Genomic DNA, 24,514 nt, shown 5'->3' on the forward strand with positions numbered 1-24,514 from the left:
TCTCCAGCCTGTTGCCAGCCAGCCAGGCACACCAGGGTGCCTCCCTTCAGGTTCCCTCAGCCTCTCCTTCCCCCTCCAGGCTGGGGCTGGTCAGATTCCCCCTGTGGGTAGCATGTGCCCGTCCCTAGCCAGCCCTCCTCCTCTATCCTCTTCCGGCGGACCGCAGCTTACTGAGCCTGGCAGCGCCTCTCCCCACATGCGTCCTCACGCGGAGGAGCCGGCCGGCCATGGCTGTCTTTCCCCTCTGCTGCCTGGATCTATGGCTGCTGAGCAATTTCATGCCTCACACACACACACACACACACACCACAGAGATCTTTCTGTCTCCCAGGGTCATTCTCACCTAAAGCGTTAGGGCCATATTATACTTTCTACATTATGACAAGGGCTGGGGAAAAGTTTAGATTTGATTTAAATAAAATTGATTAGATAACAATGTTGTGGTTATCTCAGAAGTTGCACTACATCCTCTGCTATAAGTCCTGAAGCAATAGCATTTCCACAAACAACCCAAAATATGGATCAGATATATAGACCAATTAGAAAAAATGCACAAAACCATCAACATCTTCAAAGGAATCCAACTTACCAGAGAAGAGGAAAGCAACAACTCACTACCCTTCCTGGACACCCTGATCAGAAAAACCACAATGGCAAACTAGAAGTGTACAAAAAAACCCAACCACACTAACCAAATGGCCGCTACCAAAACAATAATCCAACCTCTGACAAGAGAAACTGTAAGAACTTTATTTAGAGGAGCACAAACTCACTGTAGGAAACAGAGCTTCTGTACATAGAATAGAATAGAATCTGGAAGGGACTTTGGAGGTCTTCTAATCCAGCTCCCCACTCAAGCAAGAAAAACTATACCATCTCAGATAAGTGACTGTCCAGTCTCTTCTTAAAAACCTCCAGTGATGGAGTGTCCATGATTTCTGAAGGCAAATTGTTCTGCTGGTTAATAGTCCTCACCGTTAGGAACGTCTCCTTAATTCCAGGTTGCTTCTCTCTTTGATCAGTTTCCAACTATTGTTTTTTCCAGCAAAATGGATATCCATGCAACTTTACCAAAACATGCCTGACCATTCAACCCAACAAAGCACAACCAACACAACTCATAAAAAAGAATAACAGCAAAAACATGTTATTTGATCTTTATTATTTTGATTATTTTTGATCTATTATTCAGTATTTGCCTTCTTTTATTTTGAAATTCTACTTTTTCTCTAGTCACATTTGAGATTTTGTTCTCCCATTTTTCATTTCTCCATCACAGCCCCTTGTTCTGAGGTAAAATTTCCAAAAGGTCCACAAGTTTGAGCTTTTTCTCCATTTTGGAACTTGTTTTCTTTTGATGCTACTTTTTCATCACATTTTTTCCTCAGGATTGCTTTTATTATTGCGGGTTGGCTTTTGGTGTTTCCACCACTCCTTAGCCATCCAGAGGCACGAATTTAACAAGACAGCTGTAATAAAAAGAAAAAAATCAATCCAAATTTTCCTAATCCACCATTTCCCATCCCTGCTCTCTTCAGGGCTGAGTTTGCCCACCACCACAAGACACAAAGCTGTGTTTCAAAGAGAAGCTCCTATTTCTTGTCTTTTGACCACCCCGCCACTTCTGACAGGATTTTGCTCTTTTTTGAGGCCTCTGGGAATCTCTACTGAGAAGCTGCTCTTGAGGAAAGCGACTTTCGAGCCTCCACAGAGATTTTCTCAACGTTCACAAAATCACAGATGTTTCTTAAGACATTAAACGGAGGAAAATCTAGAAACTGCCGCCTGCCGGAGAGACCACCTGCTTTCTGGACAGGCAATATAAGTGGGACTTTTTCCTTCTGCTACTCCAATGCTCATCATCATTACTGCTAAGCTTGTAAGCCGCCCTGAGTCTTCGGAGAAGGGCGGGATATAAATGGAATTAAAATAAAAATAAATAAATAAAAATCATCCCAGGCCCCCATGCAACATTATGCCCACCCCTTTCCAGGTCCTCTGGCACTGGGCGCAAAATCCACCAGGGGGCTCCCTCGGTAGCAGCTGGAAGAGCTGGGCAGCCTTCACTCGCCCAGCTTCCGAAGGAAGTGAGCATGCGCCAAGCTCTGTCCCGACCTCAAGAGGGTTTTTGCAGCGCTGTTCGTGGGTACGTCCTTTCTCTGGCGTCCGATTTTGCTTTTTTTTTTCCCTCCCACCCCCCCATCTGCTGTGAGCCTTTCCAGGAGTCCCAAGAAGCTGCAAGGGAGCCTTGCACGGATGGAGATGCAGACCTGACTCTGGAGTTCAGTGAGTTGGAGGTGGGGGCATTTCTCTCGCGCTCGAGTTGCGTCCCTATCTGGACCGAGATGCTCTACGTACAGTCACTCATGCGCTCGTGACCTCCCGGTTACACTACTGCAACACTCTCTACATGGGGCTGCCCTTGAGGACCACCCGAAGGCTTCAACTGGTGCAGAATTCAGCCGCACGGGTTTTGATGGGAGCTTCCCGATACTCCCATGTAACACCTCTTCGTGAGCTGCATTGGCTTCCGGTTGCCCTCCGGGTGAGATTCAAGGTGCTGGTAATGACCTATAAAGCCCTAAATGGCTTGGGTCCGGAATATCTAAGGGAACACCTGCTGCCGGCATCATCTTCCCATCGTCCTGTGCGCCCCCACAGGGAGGGCCTTCCCAGGGTACCGCCGGTTAATGAATGCCGGCGGGTTATTCGCAAAGGAAGGGCGTTCTCTGTGGGTGCGCCTGCCCTATGGAACCAACTACCCACAGAACTTAGGACTGCCCCCGACCTTTTGCCGGGACCTGAAAACTTGGCTCTTCGATCTACTGTATTTGGTCCAGACTGTGGGGTTGTTAATTTAACTGGGTTTTAGATTCACTCTTGGGGCTTGAATTTAATTTGTTTTAATTGTTTTTATTTTTTGTATTCATGGTTTTAACTGCCCTGTAAACCGCCCTGAGTCCTATGGGAATAGGGCGGTATACAAATCCAATAAAATAAAATAAATAAATAAATACCAATCAACTAAATTGCCACAAGAGGATCCACACAGGAGAGAAGCCATATAAATATGTGGAATGTGGAAAGGGCTTTAGGTGCAATAGTAAACTTACTGCCCACAAAAGCATCCATAGAGGAGAGAAGCCGTATCAATGCATGGAGTATGGGAAAAGGTTTAGCAATAGTAGGTATCTGATTCACCATAGGGTTATTCATACAGGAGAAAAGCTATATCAATGCATGGAGTGTGGAAAAACCTTTGTTCGTAACAGTAATCTTAATTCCCACAAAAGAAGATCCACACAGGTGAAAAACCATATCAATGTAGTGAATGTGGGAAGACCTTTACTGAGAGTAAATCTCTAACTGTCCATAAAAGGATCCACACAGGAGAAACCATATCAATGCACAGAATGTGGAAAGACCTTTACCTATGGCAGTTTCTTATATTCCCATAAGAGGATCCACACAGGAGAAAACCCATATCAATGCGTGGGGTGTTGAAAGAGCTTTGCAAGGAGTTACACTCTTATTTGGCATAGAGGGATCCACTCACAGGAGAAGTTGCATCAATACAGAAAGTGTCAGAAGAGCTTCAATAGAAATGCAGGTAGTTCTCGGCTTATGACTGCAGCTCAAAATTTCTGTTGCTAAACGAGACTATTGTTAACTGTTTTGCCCCATTTTATACAGTAGCTTTGCTTGCCACCGTTGTTAAGCGAATCACTGCTGTTAAGTTAATAACACAATTGTCAATTAAATCTGGGTTCCCCACTGACTTTGCTTGTCAGAAGGGCGAAAAGGTGCTGACATGACCTAGGGACATTGCCATGGTCGTAAATATGAGTCCGTTGCTAAACACCTGAAGTTTGATCAGATGACGAGGCTGCTGCAACTGTCATAAGTGTGATAAATTGTGGTAAGTCAAGGCACCGATTTTGTTTCTGTGGCCATTATAGTTAATTTTGTCAATTTTTTTCATTAGGGAAGCCTGACAAAATTAGGTAGTAATTTAAAGAAGCTTTGATAGGTAAAGAAATAAGCTAAAAAGAACAATGCTTTTGACAAGAGACAAGTTAACTCCATTTTTTTAAAAAAACCTGCTTCTTAAGTTTCCTCCCCTTCACTTTCTTTTGTTAATTGTGGCTAAATCTCTTCCTTTGTTTTGCACAGTCAAATGCAGACTAATCTCTTCAAATCAGTTAAATCTTCATTTCTTTTAGCAAGAAAAAAAGTACTGTCTTGTTTCAAAAAGTTTCTACCGTATTTCTTGCTATACAACATCTAAATAAAGCTATTGTCTTTTATTTTGCCTCATGGTATTTGAGCTTTGTATTTGCTTTTCAGTATTTGACTTCCTTCATTTTGTAATTCCATTTTTTTCTCCTGTCACAGATGAAACACATTCTCCCATTCTCCATCATGGCACCTTGTTTTGAGGTAAAATTTCTAAAACATCCATGAGTGTGAGCTTTTTCTCCATTTTGGGACTTTTTTTATTTTGATGCCTCTTTTTCATCAAGATCTTTTCTTCAGGATTATTCTAATTATTACAGGTTGCCTCTTGGTGCTTCCAACCCTCCTTAGCTACTCAAAGGCATGCTTTTGAGAAGGACAGCTGTAATACTTGAACTACTAAATAACCATCAGTATAAATCTTAATTTTCCTACCCTCTCATTCCATGATGGCCCCTACATATTTCCATCATTTCAGGGCTGAGTTTGCCAACAACTACAAGACAAAAGCTGGGTTTCAGAAAGAGGTTCTTATTTCTTGTCTTTTGACTGCCTTGCCATTTCTGACAGGATTTTGGTCATTTTGGAGGCCGCCTCGTATTTCTACAACCCTTCAGAGAAGCTGCTCTTGAGGAAAGGTCCTTCTGAATCTCCACAGAGATTTTCTCACTGTTCACAAGATCACAGATAGTTTTTAGACATTGAAAAGAGGAAAATCTTGAAACTGCTGCCTAGTGGAGATGACACCACCTTTTTAGATAAACAATGCTAGAGGGGCGCTTCTATTCCAATGCCCATAATTCCAAAACTGCATGGAATATAACAGTGGTGGTGAACCTTTTAGAGACCGAGTGCCCAAACTGCAACCCAAAACCCACATGTATCGCCAGGTGCAGGGGGCGTGGCCTGCTGTGTGTGTGTGGCCAGCTCAATGTTACTCCTGGGGAGGGATGCCTGTGGGAGCTGGGTAGGGTTGGGGGAGTTCCAGAGGGTCTCTGGCAGGTGGGGCAGTGGGCAGGAGGGCATCTTGCTCAGCTGATGGCTTGGGGGAAAACGGGGAAGCTACACCCCCTCCCAAATGCTGCTGTCTCACAAAAGCAGGATGAAAACTCCAAAAAGCGACAAGGAAAAAAAGTTAAAACAGAAGAGTGTCTCGTAATGGTTTTCTTCTGTGGGGGGGGGTGTGTTATGGGGGAAGGCTCCTGAGCCCCACAGCTCTTCCGAGGTGGGGAGAGTGGGGAGGGGCTGTGTTGGGATCAGGGCTCCTCATGCCTTCTGCTGCCCACCAGCACTCTTCTGCTGCTTGCCTGGCAGGGCGGTGGCATGCACACACGGACGCACTTGGGGCTGCTGCCTCACTTTCTGTGGCGTGCCAGGGCTGGGCTGGGCTGGGCACACAGCCTCCCTGGCGCTTCTTTCCCCGTGGATATCGGGAGGGCCCACCCCACCTACTCGTCCTGGGGCAGTGCCACTGTCTGGCGCTCTCCAGCCTGTTGCCAGCCAGCCAGGCACACCAGGGTGCCTCCCTTCAGGTTCCCTCAGCCTCTCCTTCCCCCTCCAGGCTGGGGCTGGTCAGATTCCCCCTGTGGGTAGCATGTGCCCGTCCCTAGCCAGCCCTCCTCCTCTATCCTCTTCCGGCGGACCGCAGCTTACTGAGCCTGGCAGCGCCTCTCCCCACATGCGTCCTCACGCGGAGGAGCCGGCCGGCCATGGCTGTCTTTCCCCTCTGCTGCCTGGATCTATGGCTGCTGAGCAATTTCATGCCTCACACACACACACACACACACACCACAGAGATCTTTCTGTCTCCCAGGGTCATTCTCACCTAAAGCGTTAGGGCCATATTATACTTTCTACATTATGACAAGGGCTGGGGAAAAGTTTAGATTTGATTTAAATAAAATTGATTAGATAACAATGTTGTGGTTATCTCAGAAGTTGCACTACATCCTCTGCTATAAGTCCTGAAGCAATAGCATTTCCACAAACAACCCAAAATATGGATCAGATATATAGACCAATTAGAAAAAATGCACAAAACCATCAACATCTTCAAAGGAATCCAACTTACCAGAGAAGAGGAAAGCAACAACTCACTACCCTTCCTGGACACCCTGATCAGAAAAACCACAATGGCAAACTAGAAGTGTACAAAAAAACCCAACCACACTAACCAAATGGCCGCTACCAAAACAATAATCCAACCTCTGACAAGAGAAACTGTAAGAACTTTATTTAGAGGAGCACAAACTCACTGTAGGAAACAGAGCTTCTGTACATAGAATAGAATAGAATCTGGAAGGGACTTTGGAGGTCTTCTAATCCAGCTCCCCACTCAAGCAAGAAAAACTATACCATCTCAGATAAGTGACTGTCCAGTCTCTTCTTAAAAACCTCCAGTGATGGAGTGTCCATGATTTCTGAAGGCAAATTGTTCTGCTGGTTAATAGTCCTCACCGTTAGGAACGTCTCCTTAATTCCAGGTTGCTTCTCTCTTTGATCAGTTTCCAACTATTGTTTTTTCCAGCAAAATGGATATCCATGCAACTTTACCAAAACATGCCTGACCATTCAACCCAACAAAGCACAACCAACACAACTCATAAAAAAGAATAACAGCAAAAACATGTTATTTGATCTTTATTATTTTGATTATTTTTGATCTATTATTCAGTATTTGCCTTCTTTTATTTTGAAATTCTACTTTTTCTCTAGTCACATTTGAGATTTTGTTCTCCCATTTTTCATTTCTCCATCACAGCCCCTTGTTCTGAGGTAAAATTTCCAAAAGGTCCACAAGTTTGAGCTTTTTCTCCATTTTGGAACTTGTTTTCTTTTGATGCTACTTTTTCATCACATTTTTTCCTCAGGATTGCTTTTATTATTGCGGGTTGGCTTTTGGTGTTTCCACCACTCCTTAGCCATCCAGAGGCACGAATTTAACAAGACAGCTGTAATAAAAAGAAAAAAATCAATCCAAATTTTCCTAATCCACCATTTCCCATCCCTGCTCTCTTCAGGGCTGAGTTTGCCCACCACCACAAGACACAAAGCTGTGTTTCAAAGAGAAGCTCCTATTTCTTGTCTTTTGACCACCCCGCCACTTCTGACAGGATTTTGCTCTTTTTTGAGGCCTCTGGGAATCTCTACTGAGAAGCTGCTCTTGAGGAAAGCGACTTTCGAGCCTCCACAGAGATTTTCTCAACGTTCACAAAATCACAGATGTTTCTTAAGACATTAAACGGAGGAAAATCTAGAAACTGCCGCCTGCCGGAGAGACCACCTGCTTTCTGGACAGGCAATATAAGTGGGACTTTTTCCTTCTGCTACTCCAATGCTCATCATCATTACTGCTAAGCTTGTAAGCCGCCCTGAGTCTTCGGAGAAGGGCGGGATATAAATGGAATTAAAATAAAAATAAATAAATAAAAATCATCCCAGGCCCCCATGCAACATTATGCCCACCCCTTTCCAGGTCCTCTGGCACTGGGCGCAAAATCCACCAGGGGGCTCCCTCGGTAGCAGCTGGAAGAGCTGGGCAGCCTTCACTCGCCCAGCTTCCGAAGGAAGTGAGCATGCGCCAAGCTCTGTCCCGACCTCAAGAGGGTTTTTGCAGCGCTGTTCGTGGGTACGTCCTTTCTCTGGCGTCCGATTTTGCTTTTTTTTTCCCCTCCCACCCCCCCATCTGCTGTGAGCCTTTCCAGGAGTCCCAAGAAGCTGCAAGGGAGCCTTGCACGGATGGAGATGCAGACCTGACTCTGGAGTTCAGTGAGTTGGAGGTGGGGGCATTTCTCTCGCGCTCGAGTTGCGTCCCTATCTGGACCGAGATGCTCTACGTACAGTCACTCATGCGCTCGTGACCTCCCGGTTACACTACTGCAACACTCTCTACATGGGGCTGCCCTTGAGGACCACCCGAAGGCTTCAACTGGTGCAGAATTCAGCCGCACGGGTTTTGATGGGAGCTTCCCGATACTCCCATGTAACACCTCTTCGTGAGCTGCATTGGCTTCCGGTTGCCCTCCGGGTGAGATTCAAGGTGCTGGTAATGACCTATAAAGCCCTAAATGGCTTGGGTCCGGAATATCTAAGGGAACACCTGCTGCCGGCATCATCTTCCCATCGTCCTGTGCGCCCCCACAGGGAGGGCCTTCCCAGGGTACCGCCGGTTAATGAATGCCGGCGGGTTATTCGCAAAGGAAGGGCGTTCTCTGTGGGTGCGCCTGCCCTATGGAACCAACTACCCACAGAACTTAGGACTGCCCCCGACCTTTTGCCGGGACCTGAAAACTTGGCTCTTCGATCTACTGTATTTGGTCCAGACTGTGGGGTTGTTAATTTAACTGGGTTTTAGATTCACTCTTGGGGCTTGAATTTAATTTGTTTTAATTGTTTTTATTTTTTGTATTCATGGTTTTAACTGCCCTGTAAACCGCCCTGAGTCCTATGGGAATAGGGCGGTATACAAATCCAATAAAATAAAATAAATAAATAAATACCAATCAACTAAATTGCCACAAGAGGATCCACACAGGAGAGAAGCCATATAAATATGTGGAATGTGGAAAGGGCTTTAGGTGCAATAGTAAACTTACTGCCCACAAAAGCATCCATAGAGGAGAGAAGCCGTATCAATGCATGGAGTATGGGAAAAGGTTTAGCAATAGTAGGTATCTGATTCACCATAGGGTTATTCATACAGGAGAAAAGCTATATCAATGCATGGAGTGTGGAAAAACCTTTGTTCGTAACAGTAATCTTAATTCCCACAAAAGAAGATCCACACAGGTGAAAAACCATATCAATGTAGTGAATGTGGGAAGACCTTTACTGAGAGTAAATCTCTAACTGTCCATAAAAGGATCCACACAGGAGAAACCATATCAATGCACAGAATGTGGAAAGACCTTTACCTATGGCAGTTTCTTATATTCCCATAAGAGGATCCACACAGGAGAAAACCCATATCAATGCGTGGGGTGTTGAAAGAGCTTTGCAAGGAGTTACACTCTTATTTGGCATAGAGGGATCCACTCACAGGAGAAGTTGCATCAATACAGAAAGTGTCAGAAGAGCTTCAATAGAAATGCAGGTAGTTCTCGGCTTATGACTGCAGCTCAAAATTTCTGTTGCTAAACGAGACTATTGTTAACTGTTTTGCCCCATTTTATACAGTAGCTTTGCTTGCCACCGTTGTTAAGCGAATCACTGCTGTTAAGTTAATAACACAATTGTCAATTAAATCTGGGTTCCCCACTGACTTTGCTTGTCAGAAGGGCGAAAAGGTGCTGACATGACCTAGGGACATTGCCATGGTCGTAAATATGAGTCCGTTGCTAAACACCTGAAGTTTGATCAGATGACGAGGCTGCTGCAACTGTCATAAGTGTGATAAATTGTGGTAAGTCAAGGCACCGATTTTGTTTCTGTGGCCATTATAGTTAATTTTGTCAATTTTTTTCATTAGGGAAGCCTGACAAAATTAGGTAGTAATTTAAAGAAGCTTTGATAGGTAAAGAAATAAGCTAAAAAGAACAATGCTTTTGACAAGAGACAAGTTAACTCCATTTTTAAAAAAAAAACCTGCTTCTTAAGTTTCCTCCCCTTCACTTTCTTTTGTTAATTGTGGCTAAATCTCTTCCTTTGTTTTGCACAGTCAAATGCAGACTAATCTCTTCAAATCAGTTAAATCTTCATTTCTTTTAGCAAGAAAAAAAGTACTGTCTTGTTTCAAAAAGTTTCTACCGTATTTCTTGCTATACAACATCTAAATAAAGCTATTGTCTTTTATTTTGCCTCATGGTATTTGAGCTTTGTATTTGCTTTTCAGTATTTGACTTCCTTCATTTTGTAATTCCATTTTTTTCTCCTGTCACAGATGAAACACATTCTCCCATTCTCCATCATGGCACCTTGTTTTGAGGTAAAATTTCTAAAACATCCATGAGTGTGAGCTTTTTCTCCATTTTGGGACTTTTTTATTTTGATGCCTCTTTTTCATCAAGATCTTTTCTTCAGGATTATTCTAATTATTACAGGTTGCCTCTTGGTGCTTCCAACCCTCCTTAGCTACTCAAAGGCATGCTTTTGAGAAGGACAGCTGTAATACTTGAACTACTAAATAACCATCAGTATAAATCTTAATTTTCCTACCCTCTCATTCCATGATGGCCCCTACATATTTCCATCATTTCAGGGCTGAGTTTGCCAACAACTACAAGACAAAAGCTGGGTTTCAGAAAGAGGTTCTTATTTCTTGTCTTTTGACTGCCTTGCCATTTCTGACAGGATTTTGGTCATTTTGGAGGCCGCCTCGTATTTCTACAACCCTTCAGAGAAGCTGCTCTTGAGGAAAGGTCCTTCTGAATCTCCACAGAGATTTTCTCACTGTTCACAAGATCACAGATAGTTTTTAGACATTGAAAAGAGGAAAATCTTGAAACTGCTGCCTAGTGGAGATGACACCACCTTTTTAGATAAACAATGCTAGAGGGGCGCTTCTATTCCAATGCCCATAATTCCAAAACTGCATGGAATATAACAGTGGTGGTGAACCTTTTAGAGACCGAGTGCCCAAACTGCAACCCAAAACCCACATGTATCGCCAGGTGCAGGGGGCGTGGCCTGCTGTGTGTGTGTGGCCAGCTCAATGTTACTCCTGGGGAGGGATGCCTGTGGGAGCTGGGTAGGGTTGGGGGAGTTCCAGAGGGTCTCTGGCAGGTGGGGCAGTGGGCAGGAGGGCATCTTGCTCAGCTGATGGCTTGGGGGAAAACGGGGAAGCTACACCCCCTCCCAAATGCTGCTGTCTCACAAAAGCAGGATGAAAACTCCAAAAAGCGACAAGGAAAAAAAGTTAAAACAGAAGAGTGTCTCGTAATGGTTTTCTTCTGTGGGGGGGGGTGTGTTATGGGGGAAGGCTCCTGAGCCCCACAGCTCTTCCGAGGTGGGGAGAGTGGGGAGGGGCTGTGTTGGGATCAGGGCTCCTCATGCCTTCTGCTGCCCACCAGCACTCTTCTGCTGCTTGCCTGGCAGGGCGGTGGCATGCACACACGGACGCACTTGGGGCTGCTGCCTCACTTTCTGTGGCGTGCCAGGGCTGGGCTGGGCTGGGCACACAGCCTCCCTGGCGCTTCTTTCCCCGTGGATATCGGGAGGGCCCACCCCACCTACTCGTCCTGGGGCAGTGCCACTGTCTGGCGCTCTCCAGCCTGTTGCCAGCCAGCCAGGCACACCAGGGTGCCTCCCTTCAGGTTCCCTCAGCCTCTCCTTCCCCCTCCAGGCTGGGGCTGGTCAGATTCCCCCTGTGGGTAGCATGTGCCCGTCCCTAGCCAGCCCTCCTCCTCTATCCTCTTCCGGCGGACCGCAGCTTACTGAGCCTGGCAGCGCCTCTCCCCACATGCGTCCTCACGCGGAGGAGCCGGCCGGCCATGGCTGTCTTTCCCCTCTGCTGCCTGGATCTATGGCTGCTGAGCAATTTCATGCCTCACACACACACACACACACACACACCACAGAGATCTTTCTGTCTCCCAGGGTCATTCTCACCTAAAGCGTTAGGGCCATATTATACTTTCTACATTATGACAAGGGCTGGGGAAAAGTTTAGATTTGATTTAAATAAAATTGATTAGATAACAATGTTGTGGTTATCTCAGAAGTTGCACTACATCCTCTGCTATAAGTCCTGAAGCAATAGCATTTCCACAAACAACCCAAAATATGGATCAGATATATAGACCAATTAGAAAAAATGCACAAAACCATCAACATCTTCAAAGGAATCCAACTTACCAGAGAAGAGGAAAGCAACAACTCACTACCCTTCCTGGACACCCTGATCAGAAAAACCACAATGGCAAACTAGAAGTGTACAAAAAAACCCAACCACACTAACCAAATGGCCGCTACCAAAACAATAATCCAACCTCTGACAAGAGAAACTGTTAGAACTATATTTAGAGGAGCACAAACTCACTGTAGGAAACAGAGCTTCTGTACATAGAATAGAATAGAATCTGGAAGGGACTTTGGAGGTCTTCTAATCCAGCTCCCCACTCAAGCAAGAAAAACTATACCATCTCAGATAAGTGACTGTCCAGTCTCTTCTTAAAAACCTCCAGTGATGGAGTGTCCATGATTTCTGAAGGCAAATTGTTCTGCTGGTTAATAGTCCTCACCGTTAGGAACGTCTCCTTAATTCCAGGTTGCTTCTCTCTTTGATCAGTTTCCAACTATTGTTTTTTCCAGCAAAATGGATATCCATGCAACTTTACCAAAACATGCCTGACCATTCAACCCAACAAAGCACAACCAACACAACTCATAAAAAAGAATAACAGCAAAAACATGTTATTTGATCTTTATTATTTTGATTATTTTTGATCTATTATTCAGTATTTGCCTTCTTTTATTTTGAAATTCTACTTTTTCTCTAGTCACATTTGAGATTTTGTTCTCCCATTTTTCATTTCTCCATCACAGCCCCTTGTTCTGAGGTAAAATTTCCAAAAGGTCCACAAGTTTGAGCTTTTTCTTCATTTTGGAACTTGTTTTCTTTTGATGCTACTTTTTCATCACATTTTTTCCTCAGGATTGCTTTTATTATTGCGGGTTGGCTTTTGGTGTTTCCACCACTCCTTAGCCATCCAGAGGCACGAATTTAACAAGACAGCTGTAATAAAAAGAAAAAAATCAATCCAAATTTTCCTAATCCACCATTTCCCATCCCTGCTCTCTTCAGGGCTGAGTTTGCCCACCACCACAAGACACAAAGCTGTGTTTCAAAGAGAAGCTCCTATTTCTTGTCTTTTGACCACCCCGCCACTTCTGACAGGATTTTGCTCTTTTTTGAGGCCTCTGGGAATCTCTACTGAGAAGCTGCTCTTGAGGAAAGCGACTTTCGAGCCTCCACAGAGATTTTCTCAACGTTCACAAAATCACAGATGTTTCTTAAGACATTAAACGGAGGAAAATCTAGAAACTGCCGCCTGCCGGAGAGACCACCTGCTTTCTGGACAGGCAATATAAGTGGGACTTTTTCCTTCTGCTACTCCAATGCTCATCATCATTACTGCTAAGCTTGTAAGCCGCCCTGAGTCTTCGGAGAAGGGCGGGATATAAATGGAATTAAAATAAAAATAAATAAATAAAAATCATCCCAGGCCCCCATGCAACATTATGCCCACCCCTTTCCAGGTCCTCTGGCACTGGGCGCAAAATCCACCAGGGGGCTCCCTCGGTAGCAGCTGGAAGAGCTGGGCAGCCTTCACTCGCCCAGCTTCCGAAGGAAGTGAGCATGCGCCAAGCTCTGTCCCGACCTCAAGAGGGTTTTTGCAGCGCTGTTCGTGGGTACGTCCTTTCTCTGGCGTCCGATTTTGCTTTTTTTTTCCCCTCCCACCCCCCCATCTGCTGTGAGCCTTTCCAGGAGTCCCAAGAAGCTGCAAGGGAGCCTTGCACGGATGGAGATGCAGACCTGACTCTGGAGTTCAGTGAGTTGGAGGTGGGGGCATTTCTCTCGCGCTCGAGTTGCGTCCCTATCTGGACCGAGATGCTCTACGTACAGTCACTCATGCGCTCGTGACCTCCCGGTTACACTACTGCAACACTCTCTACATGGGGCTGCCCTTGAGGACCACCCGAAGGCTTCAACTGGTGCAGAATTCAGCCGCACGGGTTTTGATGGGAGCTTCCCGATACTCCCATGTAACACCTCTTCGTGAGCTGCATTGGCTTCCGGTTGCCCTCCGGGTGAGATTCAAGGTGCTGGTAATGACCTATAAAGCCCTAAATGGCTTGGGTCCGGAATATCTAAGGGAACACCTGCTGCCGGCATCATCTTCCCATCGTCCTGTGCGCCCCCACAGGGAGGGCCTTCCCAGGGTACCGCCGGTTAATGAATGCCGGCGGGTTATTCGCAAAGGAAGGGCGTTCTCTGTGGGTGCGCCTGCCCTATGGAACCAACTACCCACAGAACTTAGGACTGCCCCCGACCTTTTGCCGGGACCTGAAAACTTGGCTCTTCGATCTACTGTATTTGGTCCAGACTGTGGGGTTGTTAATTTAACTGGGTTTTAGATTCACTCTTGGGGCTTGAATTTAATTTGTTTTAATTGTTTTTATTTTTTGTATTCATGGTTTTAACTGCCCTGTAAACCGCCCTGAGTCCTATGGGAATAGGGCGGTATACAAATCCAATAAAATAAAATAAATAAATAAATACCAATCAACTAAATTGCCACAAGAGGATCCACACAGGAGAGAAGCCATATAAATATGTGGAATGTGGAAAGGGCTTTAGGTGCAATAGTAAACTTACTGCCCACAAAAGCATCCATAGAGGAGAGAAGCCGTATCAATGCATGGAGTATGGGAAAAGGTTTAGCAATAGTAGGTATCTGATTCACCATAGGGTTATTCATACAGGAGAAAAGCTATATCAATGCATGGAGTGTGGAAAAACCTTTGTTCGTAACAGTAATCTTAATTCCCACAAAAGAAGATCCACACAGGTGAAAAACCATATCAATGTAGTGAATGTGGGAAGACCTTTACTGAGAGTAAATCTCTAACTGTCCATAAAAGGATCCACACAGGAGAAACCATATCAATGCACAGAATGTGGAAAGACCTTTACCTATGGCAGTTTCTTATATTCCCATAAGAGGATCCACACAGGAGAAAACCCATATCAATGCGTGGGGTGTTGAAAGAGCTTTGCAAGGAGTTACACTCTTATTTGGCATAGAGGGATCCACTCACAGGAGAAGTTGCATCAATACAGAAAGTGTCAGAAGAGCTTCAATAGAAATGCAGGTAGTTCTCGGCTTATGACTGCAGCTCAAAATTTCTGTTGCTAAACGAGACTATTGTTAACTGTTTTGCCCCATTTTATACAGTAGCTTTGCTTGCCACAGTTGTTAAGCGAATCACTGCTGTTAAGTTAATAACACAATTGTCAATTAAATCTGGGTTCCCCACTGACTTTGCTTGTCAGAAGGGCGAAAAGGTGCTGACATGACCTAGGGACATTGCCATGGTCGTAAATATGAGTCCGTTGCTAAACACCTGAAGTTTGATCAGATGACGAGGCTGCTGCAACTGTCATAAGTGTGATAAATTGTGGTAAGTCAAGGCACCGATTTTGTTTCTGTGGCCATTATAGTTAATTTTGTCAATTTTTTTCATTAGGGAAGCCTGACAAAATTAGGTAGTAATTTAAAGAAGCTTTGATAGGTAAAGAAATAAGCTAAAAAGAACAATGCTTTTGACAAGAGACAAGTTAACTCCATTTTTTTAAAAAAACCTGCTTCTTAAGTTTCCTCCCCTTCACTTTCTTTTGTTAATTGTGGCTAAATCTCTTCCTTTGTTTTGCACAGTCAAATGCAGACTAATCTCTTCAAATCAGTTAAATCTTCATTTCTTTTAGCAAGAAAAAAAGTACTGTCTTGTTTCAAAAAGTTTCTACCGTATTTCTTGCTATACAACATCTAAATAAAGCTATTGTCTTTTATTTTGCCTCATGGTATTTGAGCTTTGTATTTGCTTTTCAGTATTTGACTTCCTTCATTTTGTAATTCCATTTTTTTCTCCTGTCACAGATGAAACACATTCTCCCATTCTCCATCATGGCACCTTGTTTTGAGGTAAAATTTCTAAAACATCCATGAGTGTGAGCTTTTTCTCCATTTTGGGACTTTTTTTATTTTGATGCCTCTTTTTCATCAAGATCTTTTCTTCAGGATTATTCTAATTATTACAGGTTGCCTCTTGGTGCTTCCAACCCTCCTTAGCTACTCAAAGGCATGCTTTTGAGAAGGACAGCTGTAATACTTGAACTACTAAATAACCATCAGTATAAATCTTAATTTTCCTACCCTCTCATTCCATGATGGCCCCTACATATTTCCATCATTTCAGGGCTGAGTTTGCCAACAACTACAAGACAAAAGCTAGGTTTCAGAAAGAGGTTCTTATTTCTTGTCTTTTGACTGCCTTGCCATTTCTGACAGGATTTTGGTCATTTTGGAGGCCGCCTCGTATTTCTACAACCCTTCAGAGAAGCTGCTCTTGAGGAAAGGTCCTTCTGAATCTCCACAGAGATTTTCTCACTGTTCACAAGATCACAGATAGTTTTTAGACATTGAAAAGAGGAAAATCTTGAAACTGCTGCCTAGTGGAGATGACACCACCTTTTTAGATAAACAATGCTAGAGGGGCGCTTCTATTCCAATGCCCATAATTCCAAAACTGCATGGAATATAACAGTGGTGGTGAACCTTTTAGAGACCGAGTGCCCAAACTGCAACCCAAAACCCACATGTATCGCCAGGTGCAGGGGGCGTGGCCTGCTGTGTGTATGTGGCCAGCTCAATGTTACTCCTGGGGAGGGATGCCTGTGGGAGCTGGGTAGGGTTGGGGGAGTTCCAGAGGGTCTCTGGCAGGTGGGGCAGTGGGCAGGAGGGCATCTTGCTCAGCTGATGGCTTGGGGGAAAACGGGGCAGCTACACCCCCTGCCCCAAACGGGGCAGCAGTTTCAAGATTTTCCTCTTTTCAATGTCTAAAAACTATCTGTGATCTTGTGAACAGTGAGAAAATCTCTGTGGAGATTCAGAAGGACCTGCTGTCTCACAAAAGCAGGATGAAAACTCCAAAAAGCGACAAGGAAAAAAAGTTAAAACAGAAAAGTGTCTCGTAATGGTTTTCTTCCCTGGGGGGGGGTGTTATGGGGGAAGGCTCCTGAGCCCCACAGCTCTTCCGAGGTGGGGAGAGTGGGGAGGGGCTGTGTTGGGATCAGGGCTCCTCATGCCTTCTGCTGCCCACCAGCACTCTTCTGCTGCTTGCCTGGCAGGGCAGTGGCATGCTCGCACACAGGGACGCACTTGGGGCTGCTGCCTCACTTTCTGTGGCGTGCCAGGGCTGGGCTGGGCACACAGCCTCCCTGGCGCTTCTTTCCCCGTGGATATCGGGAGGGCCCACCCCACCAACTCGTCCTGGGGCAGTGCCAATGTCTGGCGCTCTCCAGCCTGTTGCCAGCCAGCCAGGCACACCAGGGTGCCTCCCTTCAGGTTCCCTCAGCCTCTCCTCCCCCCTCCAGGCTGGGGCTGGTCAGATTCCCCCTGTGGGTAGCATGTGCCCGTCCCTAGCCAGCCGTCCTCCTCTATCCTCTTCCGGCGGACCGCAGCTTACTGAGCCTGGCAGCGCCTCTCCCCACATGCGTCCTCACGCGGAGGAGCCGGCCGGCCATGGCTGTCTTTCCCCTCTGCTGCCTGGATCTATGGCTGCTGAGCAATTTCATGCCTCTCACACACACACACACCACAGAGATCTTTCTGTCTCCCAGGGTCATTCTCACCTAAAGCGTTAGGGCCATATTATACTTTCTACATTATGACAAGGGCTGGGGAAAAGTTTAGATTTGATTTAAATAAAATTGATTAGATAACAATTTTGTGGTTATCTCAGAAGTTGCACTACATCCTCTGCTATAAGTCCTGAAACAATAGCATTTCCACAAACAACCCAAAATATGGATCAGATATATAGACCAATTAGAAAAATGCACAAAACCATCAACAACATCTTCAAAGGAATCCAACTTACCAGAGAAGAGGAAAGCAACAACTCACTACCCTTCCTGGACACCCTGATCAGAAAAGCCACAATGGCAAACTAGAAGTGTACAAAAAAACCCAACCACACTAACCAAATGGCCGCTACCAAAGCAATAATCCAACCTCTGACAAGAGAAATTGTAAGAACTTTATTTAGAGGAGCACAAACTCACTGTAGGAAACAGAGCTTCTGTACATAGAATAGAATAGAATCTGGAAGGGACTTTGGAGGTCTTCTAATCCAGCTCCCCACTCAAGCAAGAGAAACTATACCATCTCAGATAAGTGACTTTCCAGTCTCTTCTTAAAAACCTCCAGTGATGGAGTGTCCATGATTTTTGAAGGCAAATTGTTCTGCTGGTTAATAGTCCTCACCGTTAGGAACTTCTCCTTAATTCCAGGTTGCTTCTCTCTTTGATCAGTTTCCAACCATTGTTTTTTCCACCAAAATGGATATCCATGCAACTTTACCAAAACATGCCTGACCATTCAACCCAACAAAGCACAACCAACACAACTCATAAAAAAGAATAACAGCAAAAACATGTTATTTGATCTTTATTATTTTGATTATTTTTGATCTATTATTCAGTATTTGCCTTCTTTTATTTTGAAATTCTACTTTTTCTCTAGTCACATTTGAGATTTTGTTCTCCCATTTTTCATTTCTCCATCACAGCCCCTTGTTCTGAGGTAAAATTTCCAAAAGGTCCACAAGTTTGAGCTTTTTCTCCATTTTGGAACTTGTTTTCTTTTGATGCTACTTTTTCATCACATTTTTTTCCTCAGGATTGCTTTTATTATTGCGGGTTGGCTTTTGGTGTTTCCACCACTCCTTAGCCATCCAGAGGCACGAATTTAACAAGACAGCTGTAATAAAAAGAAAAAAATCAATCCAAATTTTCCTAATCCACCATTTCCCATCCCTGCTCTCTTCAGGGCTGAGTTTGCCCACCACCACAAGACACAAAGCTGTGTTTCAAAGAGAAGCTCCTATTTCTTGTCTTTTGACCACCCCGCCACTTCTGACAGGATTTTGCTCTTTTTTGAGGCCTCTGGGAATCTCTACTGAGAAGCTGCTCTTGAGGAAAGCGACTTTCGAGCCTCCACAGAGATTTTCTCAACGTTCACAAAATCACAGATGGTTCTTAAGACATTAAACGGAGGAAAATCTAGAAACTGCCGCCTGCCGGAGAGACCACCTGCTTTCTGGACAGGCAATATAAGTGGGACTTTTTCCTTCTGCTACTCCAATGCTCATCATCATTACTGCTAAGCTTGTAAGCCGCCCTGAGTCTTCGGAGAAGGGCGGGATATAAATGGAATTAAAATAAAAATAAATAAATAAAAATCATCCCAGGCCCCCATGCAACATTATGCCCACCCCTTTCCAGGTCCTCTGGCACTGGGCGCAAAATCCACCAGGGGGCTCCCTCGGTAGCAGCTGGAAGAGCTGGGCAGCCTTCACTCGCCCAGCTTCCGAAGGAAGTGAGCATGCGCCAAGCTCTGTCCCGACCTCAAGAGGGTTTTTGCAGCGCTGTTCGTGGGTACGTCCTTTCTCCGGCGTCCGATTTTGCTTTTTTTTTTCCTCCCACCCCCCCATCTGCTGTGAGCCTTTCCAGGAGTCCCAAGAAGCTGCAAGGGAGCCTTGCACGGATGGAGATGCAGACCTGACTCTGGAGTTCAGTGAGTTGGAGGTGGGGGCATTTCTCTCGCGCTCGAGCCGTGCACGGGTACATACAAAACTTCCATCGGTTTCGGAGTTGCGAGGATACCGGGGTCCCGTGTTCCGCCGCCGCCTCTTTGCATGCATGATTTGATAAGCAGGGGAGAAAGCAAAACTCCGGGCCCACCGCTCTGCCCTTAGGAAGAAAAAAAATAAAATAAAATCGGGATCGCCAGGAAAGAGAGAGCCATGTAACTAACCTCTGTTTCCTCTGGAAAGCCTCTGCAGGTGGGGAGGAAGGGGAGGAGAGGTCGGCTTTGCAAAAGGGAGATTTCTGCCTCGAAGTCAGCCTTGATTCCTGGCCAGAAGTTACATTACAAGGAGTTGCCTGAATCAAAACATCACGTTAAAAGCGTAGATGGTTTATTCACCCAGGTATTAGTTCTGTGTGCGTTGAGTAATGTTTTACTTCTGGAGATTCCCCAGAGGCCAGATTGGAAGTTCAAATGTTGATTTAATTATTGCATTGATTTAGATAGCCACTCATTTATGAGTTGGATGGAGCAGAAGTTGTTGTTTTTTAACTTTGCAAGCAGCCACTGAAATTATTTGAATAAATAAGTAGGCAATAGAAATCTGAAACTTTTTCTACATGTATTTATCCAATATTTTGAGTCCTTGATAGAAGCTTATCCATAATGGCTCTCCTGAATTTCCTGCAGGAGTCAGTCTTCCTAAGAGCTTACTCCTTCCTTCTGATAAGTATGTTTCAATATGATGAATCTTCAGAGATAGTTAAACCTACAATACAGTGGAAACTAATTGAATAGAAAAACAAGTACAATGGATGGTAGTCAGGAAAGGATAACCTGAAGTAAGATAGTAGGCAAAAAATTAGCTGGGTCTTAGAGTGGGGAAAAGGAAGAAGACAAACTATTAAAAAAACCAGCTGTAAGAGGAAATGGCTAGCCAGGAAAGGCATGTTAAATTGAAAAACAGGAAAACAAGCTGAACAAGATAAGAGGAAAGGCACACTGGATCGAAAAACAGGAAAGAACCTATTGTTCTAAAAGGGGGGGACATAAATATCCACAGAGTTCAAAATAAGCATTTAAATGTCTAATTTTTCTAATTATTGCATATGTAAATACAATTTAAAAGGTTAGCAGGAAATGTGTAAGAAGCGAAAGGAAAGAGTATAACTTCATAGTACCTCAGCCAATGGGGAAAGAGGAGGGATGTGGCGGCCGGGACAGGGAATATTTTGGATTGGAACTTTGAAGAAAACCAAGCTTTGAAAACTTCTCTTCTGCTTATTGCAATAAACAAAACAAAAGGCCTTCACTGTGTCTTGTCTGGTTATTGGTCAGGCGAGCTTGCCTGAAGGAAAGTAGCCAGGAGCACATAACACTTCTAAATGTTTGCGGGTTTCTTATTTGAATTTATTTGTTTTGAGGGAATAGGAGAATGCTCAGTATTCATATTTATCACCCTATTGAACACACTGTGTTTTCTATTTCAGATATGTAAGCTGCTTCCTCTGAAGACTGAAATATCTTGTGAGGGAAGAGGGCTGATTGGCCTTAGGAGATTTGACCAGACTTCCTGTGATTAGTAAGAACTGGCAAGATCAGTCCATTTTGGAGCTAGATTAGAGACCAGAGAGAAGATGGAGGGACAAAGCCCAGCAGATGCAGGTATTGGAAAAGGCCCTCCACTTGATCAACCTTGGTGCTTTGGGAAGAATGAGGCAAGTTCTGGGCAGAAGAGCCAAGAAGAGGAAGCTAACAGATCAGAAGTCAAACGCATTCATTTCAGAAAAGTGCAGTTCCACGAGGGGAGGGGTCCCCGAGATGTTTGCACTCAGCTTCACCGCCTTTGCCATCAGTGGCTTCAGCCAGAAAGACACACAAAGGCCCAGATGCTGGACCTGGTGCTCCTGGAGCAGTTCCTAACTGTCCTTCCACCAGAGATGGGGAAATGGGTGCAGGAGTGTGGAGCGGAAACCAGTTCCCAGGCGGTGGCCTTGGCCGAAGGCTTCTTGCTGAACCAGGAGGAGGAAAAGATGCAAGAAGGTTTGCAGGTGCGAGAATGCAATCCTTGCAACTCGAAAGAGGAGCTGTCTGAATTGCCTCTCTAGCACTTTTGAGGGATTGTGAACTCCTAAGGCCAGTTGATTCATTCTTCTTCCAGAGGCTGTATTTGGGCAATGGTTCCATTTTCACTTTCCAACTATAGTGACGGACATGGGTCTGCTAGATTGAGGGTTTAATATTGATAATTCATTTCTATCTCTGTGCTCATCCCTTCTTTATCGTGCCACGTCATGTCTAGAAATCCTTGGAAGCTGTGACTGAGTATCCCAAGGAGAGGAAAGATTCTTCCAAACCCTCTCAAGAGCTGCAGTTCATGAAAAGCTTCCAGAAAGATCAAAGTCAAGACACCCTGCCAGGTAAGAGAAGCGCCTTCCACGTGATGTGAGGTTTGGACATCCAGATGATTCTTTTGCTCCTCTTGATTGTAATCTATCTATTTAACAAGTAAGCTTCCACCGTTTGCTTTCTCACAGAGAATAGAAAGCTGTCCTTGTGTTTTTTTTAGGATCCCCTCCTCTTTCTGGTGGAGCTGAAAGAGTGCTTGAACCTCTGCCTCAGGTAGGAGGAGAAACATTGATAAATATCCATGAATCTTGGATGGATTTCATTTTATTCTGGAGTTCAGTGTATAATATTGCTATTTCTAAGCAACTCACATTTTAGATCAGGTCATTGAAAACATACACACAGCTTATCCTACCTGTCTCTTCTAATAAACTTTTTCCACCAACCTGCTACAGGGTCAGATTTCATTGACCAGAAATTGTCTCAGGTGGAGATCTTCCTTCTGTCTCCCAGGGTCATTTTCACATACCATTACAAAAACAATGTATCTTTTTTGTCTTTTGAAAAACATATTTGGGACAACCATGACCTGGTGATTGAGAATTTCCATAAACATACACTATTACAAGCTCTCCCAACACCTTCATCAAGGTGTGGAGTTAGGGCCCGTTGGTCCCTCATTGGATAAAGTAAGCCATTGGCAAAAATGTCAGGTAGGCTTTGCCAGTATTTTGCATTGCCCACTCTAGGAAGAATTTGAGCCACTGATAAGTAGTGGATTTAAGACCGAACTACCAATTGACCAAAAAAAAACTGTTTTACTTGGCAACACTGAAAGGCATTCCAAATACCACCAACTTGATCCAATGTACTTCAGTTATGTCATCAGCCAAAAGCAGTGAGATCTCATTCTGAATTCTGCAAAAGATTCCCATTTTGTTCACTGGATCTCTTTCCTTAAATTAGTGGAAGAAGACGGTCAGATTATTCTTGGGATTATCTGTTAATAAAACTTGTTTCCTTGTTCAGGATGTTGTATCTTTTGAGGAAGTGGCCGTGTATTTCTCCAAGGAGGAGTGGTCTCAACTGGATCGTGCCCAAAAAGCTCTCCACAGAGAAGTCATGCTGGAGAATTCCAGGAATCTGGCTTCTCTGGGTAGGAATCACTATCTGTGCTCAGGAACATACAGAAGTCATGGGATGGGGGGCTTAGATGTTATTTCTGATTTTAAAAAATCATTGTTGTGTCTTTTGAGGAAGTGGCCGTGTATTTCTCCAAGGAGGAGAGGTCTCAACAGGATATTGACCAAAAAGCGCTCCACGGAGAAGTCATGCCGGAGAATTCCAGGAATCTGGGTAAGAATCCCTATCTGTGCTCGGAAACATAGATGTTACTTTTGATTAAAAATATATCACTTATTTATAACAAGCCTTTATTTTTTATACCGTATATACTTGAGTATAAGCCAAATTTTTCAGCCCACTTTTTGGGCTGAAAAATCCACTTCGGCTTATACTCCAGTGAACAAAAAAAAAAGAACTTCCACCCCCCCAGTTTGGAGAGCTGCTGCTTTCGTCAAACATGGACGAAGGCAGCAGCTCTCCAAACGGGCGGCGGCGGTTTGGAGAGCTGCGCGCGCAGCTCTCCAACCCGCCGCTCTTCAAACCTCCAGCGCCCCGTTTGCAGAACTGCTGCCTTCATCCATGTTTGACGAAGGCAACAGCTCTCCAACCGAGGCGGTAGAGGTTTGGAGAGCGGCGGGCTGGAGAGCTGCGTGTGCAACTCCCCAAACCTCCACCGCCCTGTTTGGACAGCTGCTGCCTTCATCCATGTTTGATAAGGCAGCAGTTGTCCAAACGGGCGACGGCGGTTTGGAGAGCTGCACGTGCAGCTCCGCCGTCACCTCTGCAAGCCTCCGCTGAGAGAATGGGGCGGTGGAAGCTTGCCACCCATTTTCTCGGCGAAGACTTCTTTCGGGGGATCCAGCCTCTGCCGCCCCTTTCTCTCATCTGCCCAGCTGAGAGAAGGGGGTGACAGAGGCTGGATCCCCCGAAAGAAGTCTCCGCTGAGACGAGAGAATGAGGCAGTGGAGCGCTCCGCCAAGTATGGGGCAGTGGAGGCTTGCTGCCCATTCTTTCGGTGGAGACTTCTTTTGGGGGATCCAGCCTCTGCCGCCCCCTTCTCTCAGCTGGGCTCTGCCGAGACGAGAGAATGGGGCGGCAAGCCGCCGAGAGAATGCGGCAGTGGAGCGCTCCACTGGGAGAATGGGGCGGTGGAGGCTTGCCGCCCATTTTCTCGGCGGAGACTTCTTTCGGGGGATGCAGCCTCTGCCGCCCCCTTCTCTCAGCTGCCCAGGCAGCTGAGAGAAGGGGGCGGCAGAGGCTGGATCCCCCAAAAGAAGTCTCCGCTGAAACGAGAGAATGGGGCGGTGGAGCGCTCCGCCGAGAGAATGGGATGGTGGAGGCTTGCCACCCATTCTCTCGGCAGAGACTTCTTTCGGGGGATCCAGCCTCTGCCACGCCGCACCGCGCCAACAGCAAGCCACCCCATTCTCTCGGCGGAGCGCTCCACTGCCCCATTCTCTCAGCGGCTTGCTGCCCCATTCTCTCGTCTCGGCAGA

At 45.3% G+C, this 24,514-nt stretch overlaps 1 protein-coding gene across 1 annotated transcript; it reads left to right on the top strand.

Annotated features, from left to right (window-relative positions):
• Positions 1-18,661: 18,661 nt before the first annotated feature.
• On the top strand, positions 18,662-23,816 carry LOC308663005 (zinc finger protein 202-like; the record flags this gene model as incomplete). The annotated part of the gene is made up of 7 exons (XM_081319149.1): positions 18,662-19,543; positions 21,035-21,595; positions 21,847-21,964; positions 22,114-22,166; positions 22,923-23,049; positions 23,154-23,249; positions 23,581-23,816. Exons 2-7 carry the CDS (start codon positions 21,182-21,184, stop codon positions 23,814-23,816), a joined length of 1,044 nt encoding a protein of 347 aa, XP_081175275.1. The 5' UTR covers positions 18,662-19,543; positions 21,035-21,181.
• Between the last annotated feature and the right edge of the window lie 698 nt (positions 23,817-24,514).

Source organism: Vipera berus, assembly GCF_964194415.1.
Source record: "Vipera berus genome assembly, chromosome: 2".
NCBI lineage: Eukaryota > Metazoa > Chordata > Lepidosauria > Squamata > Viperidae > Vipera > Vipera berus.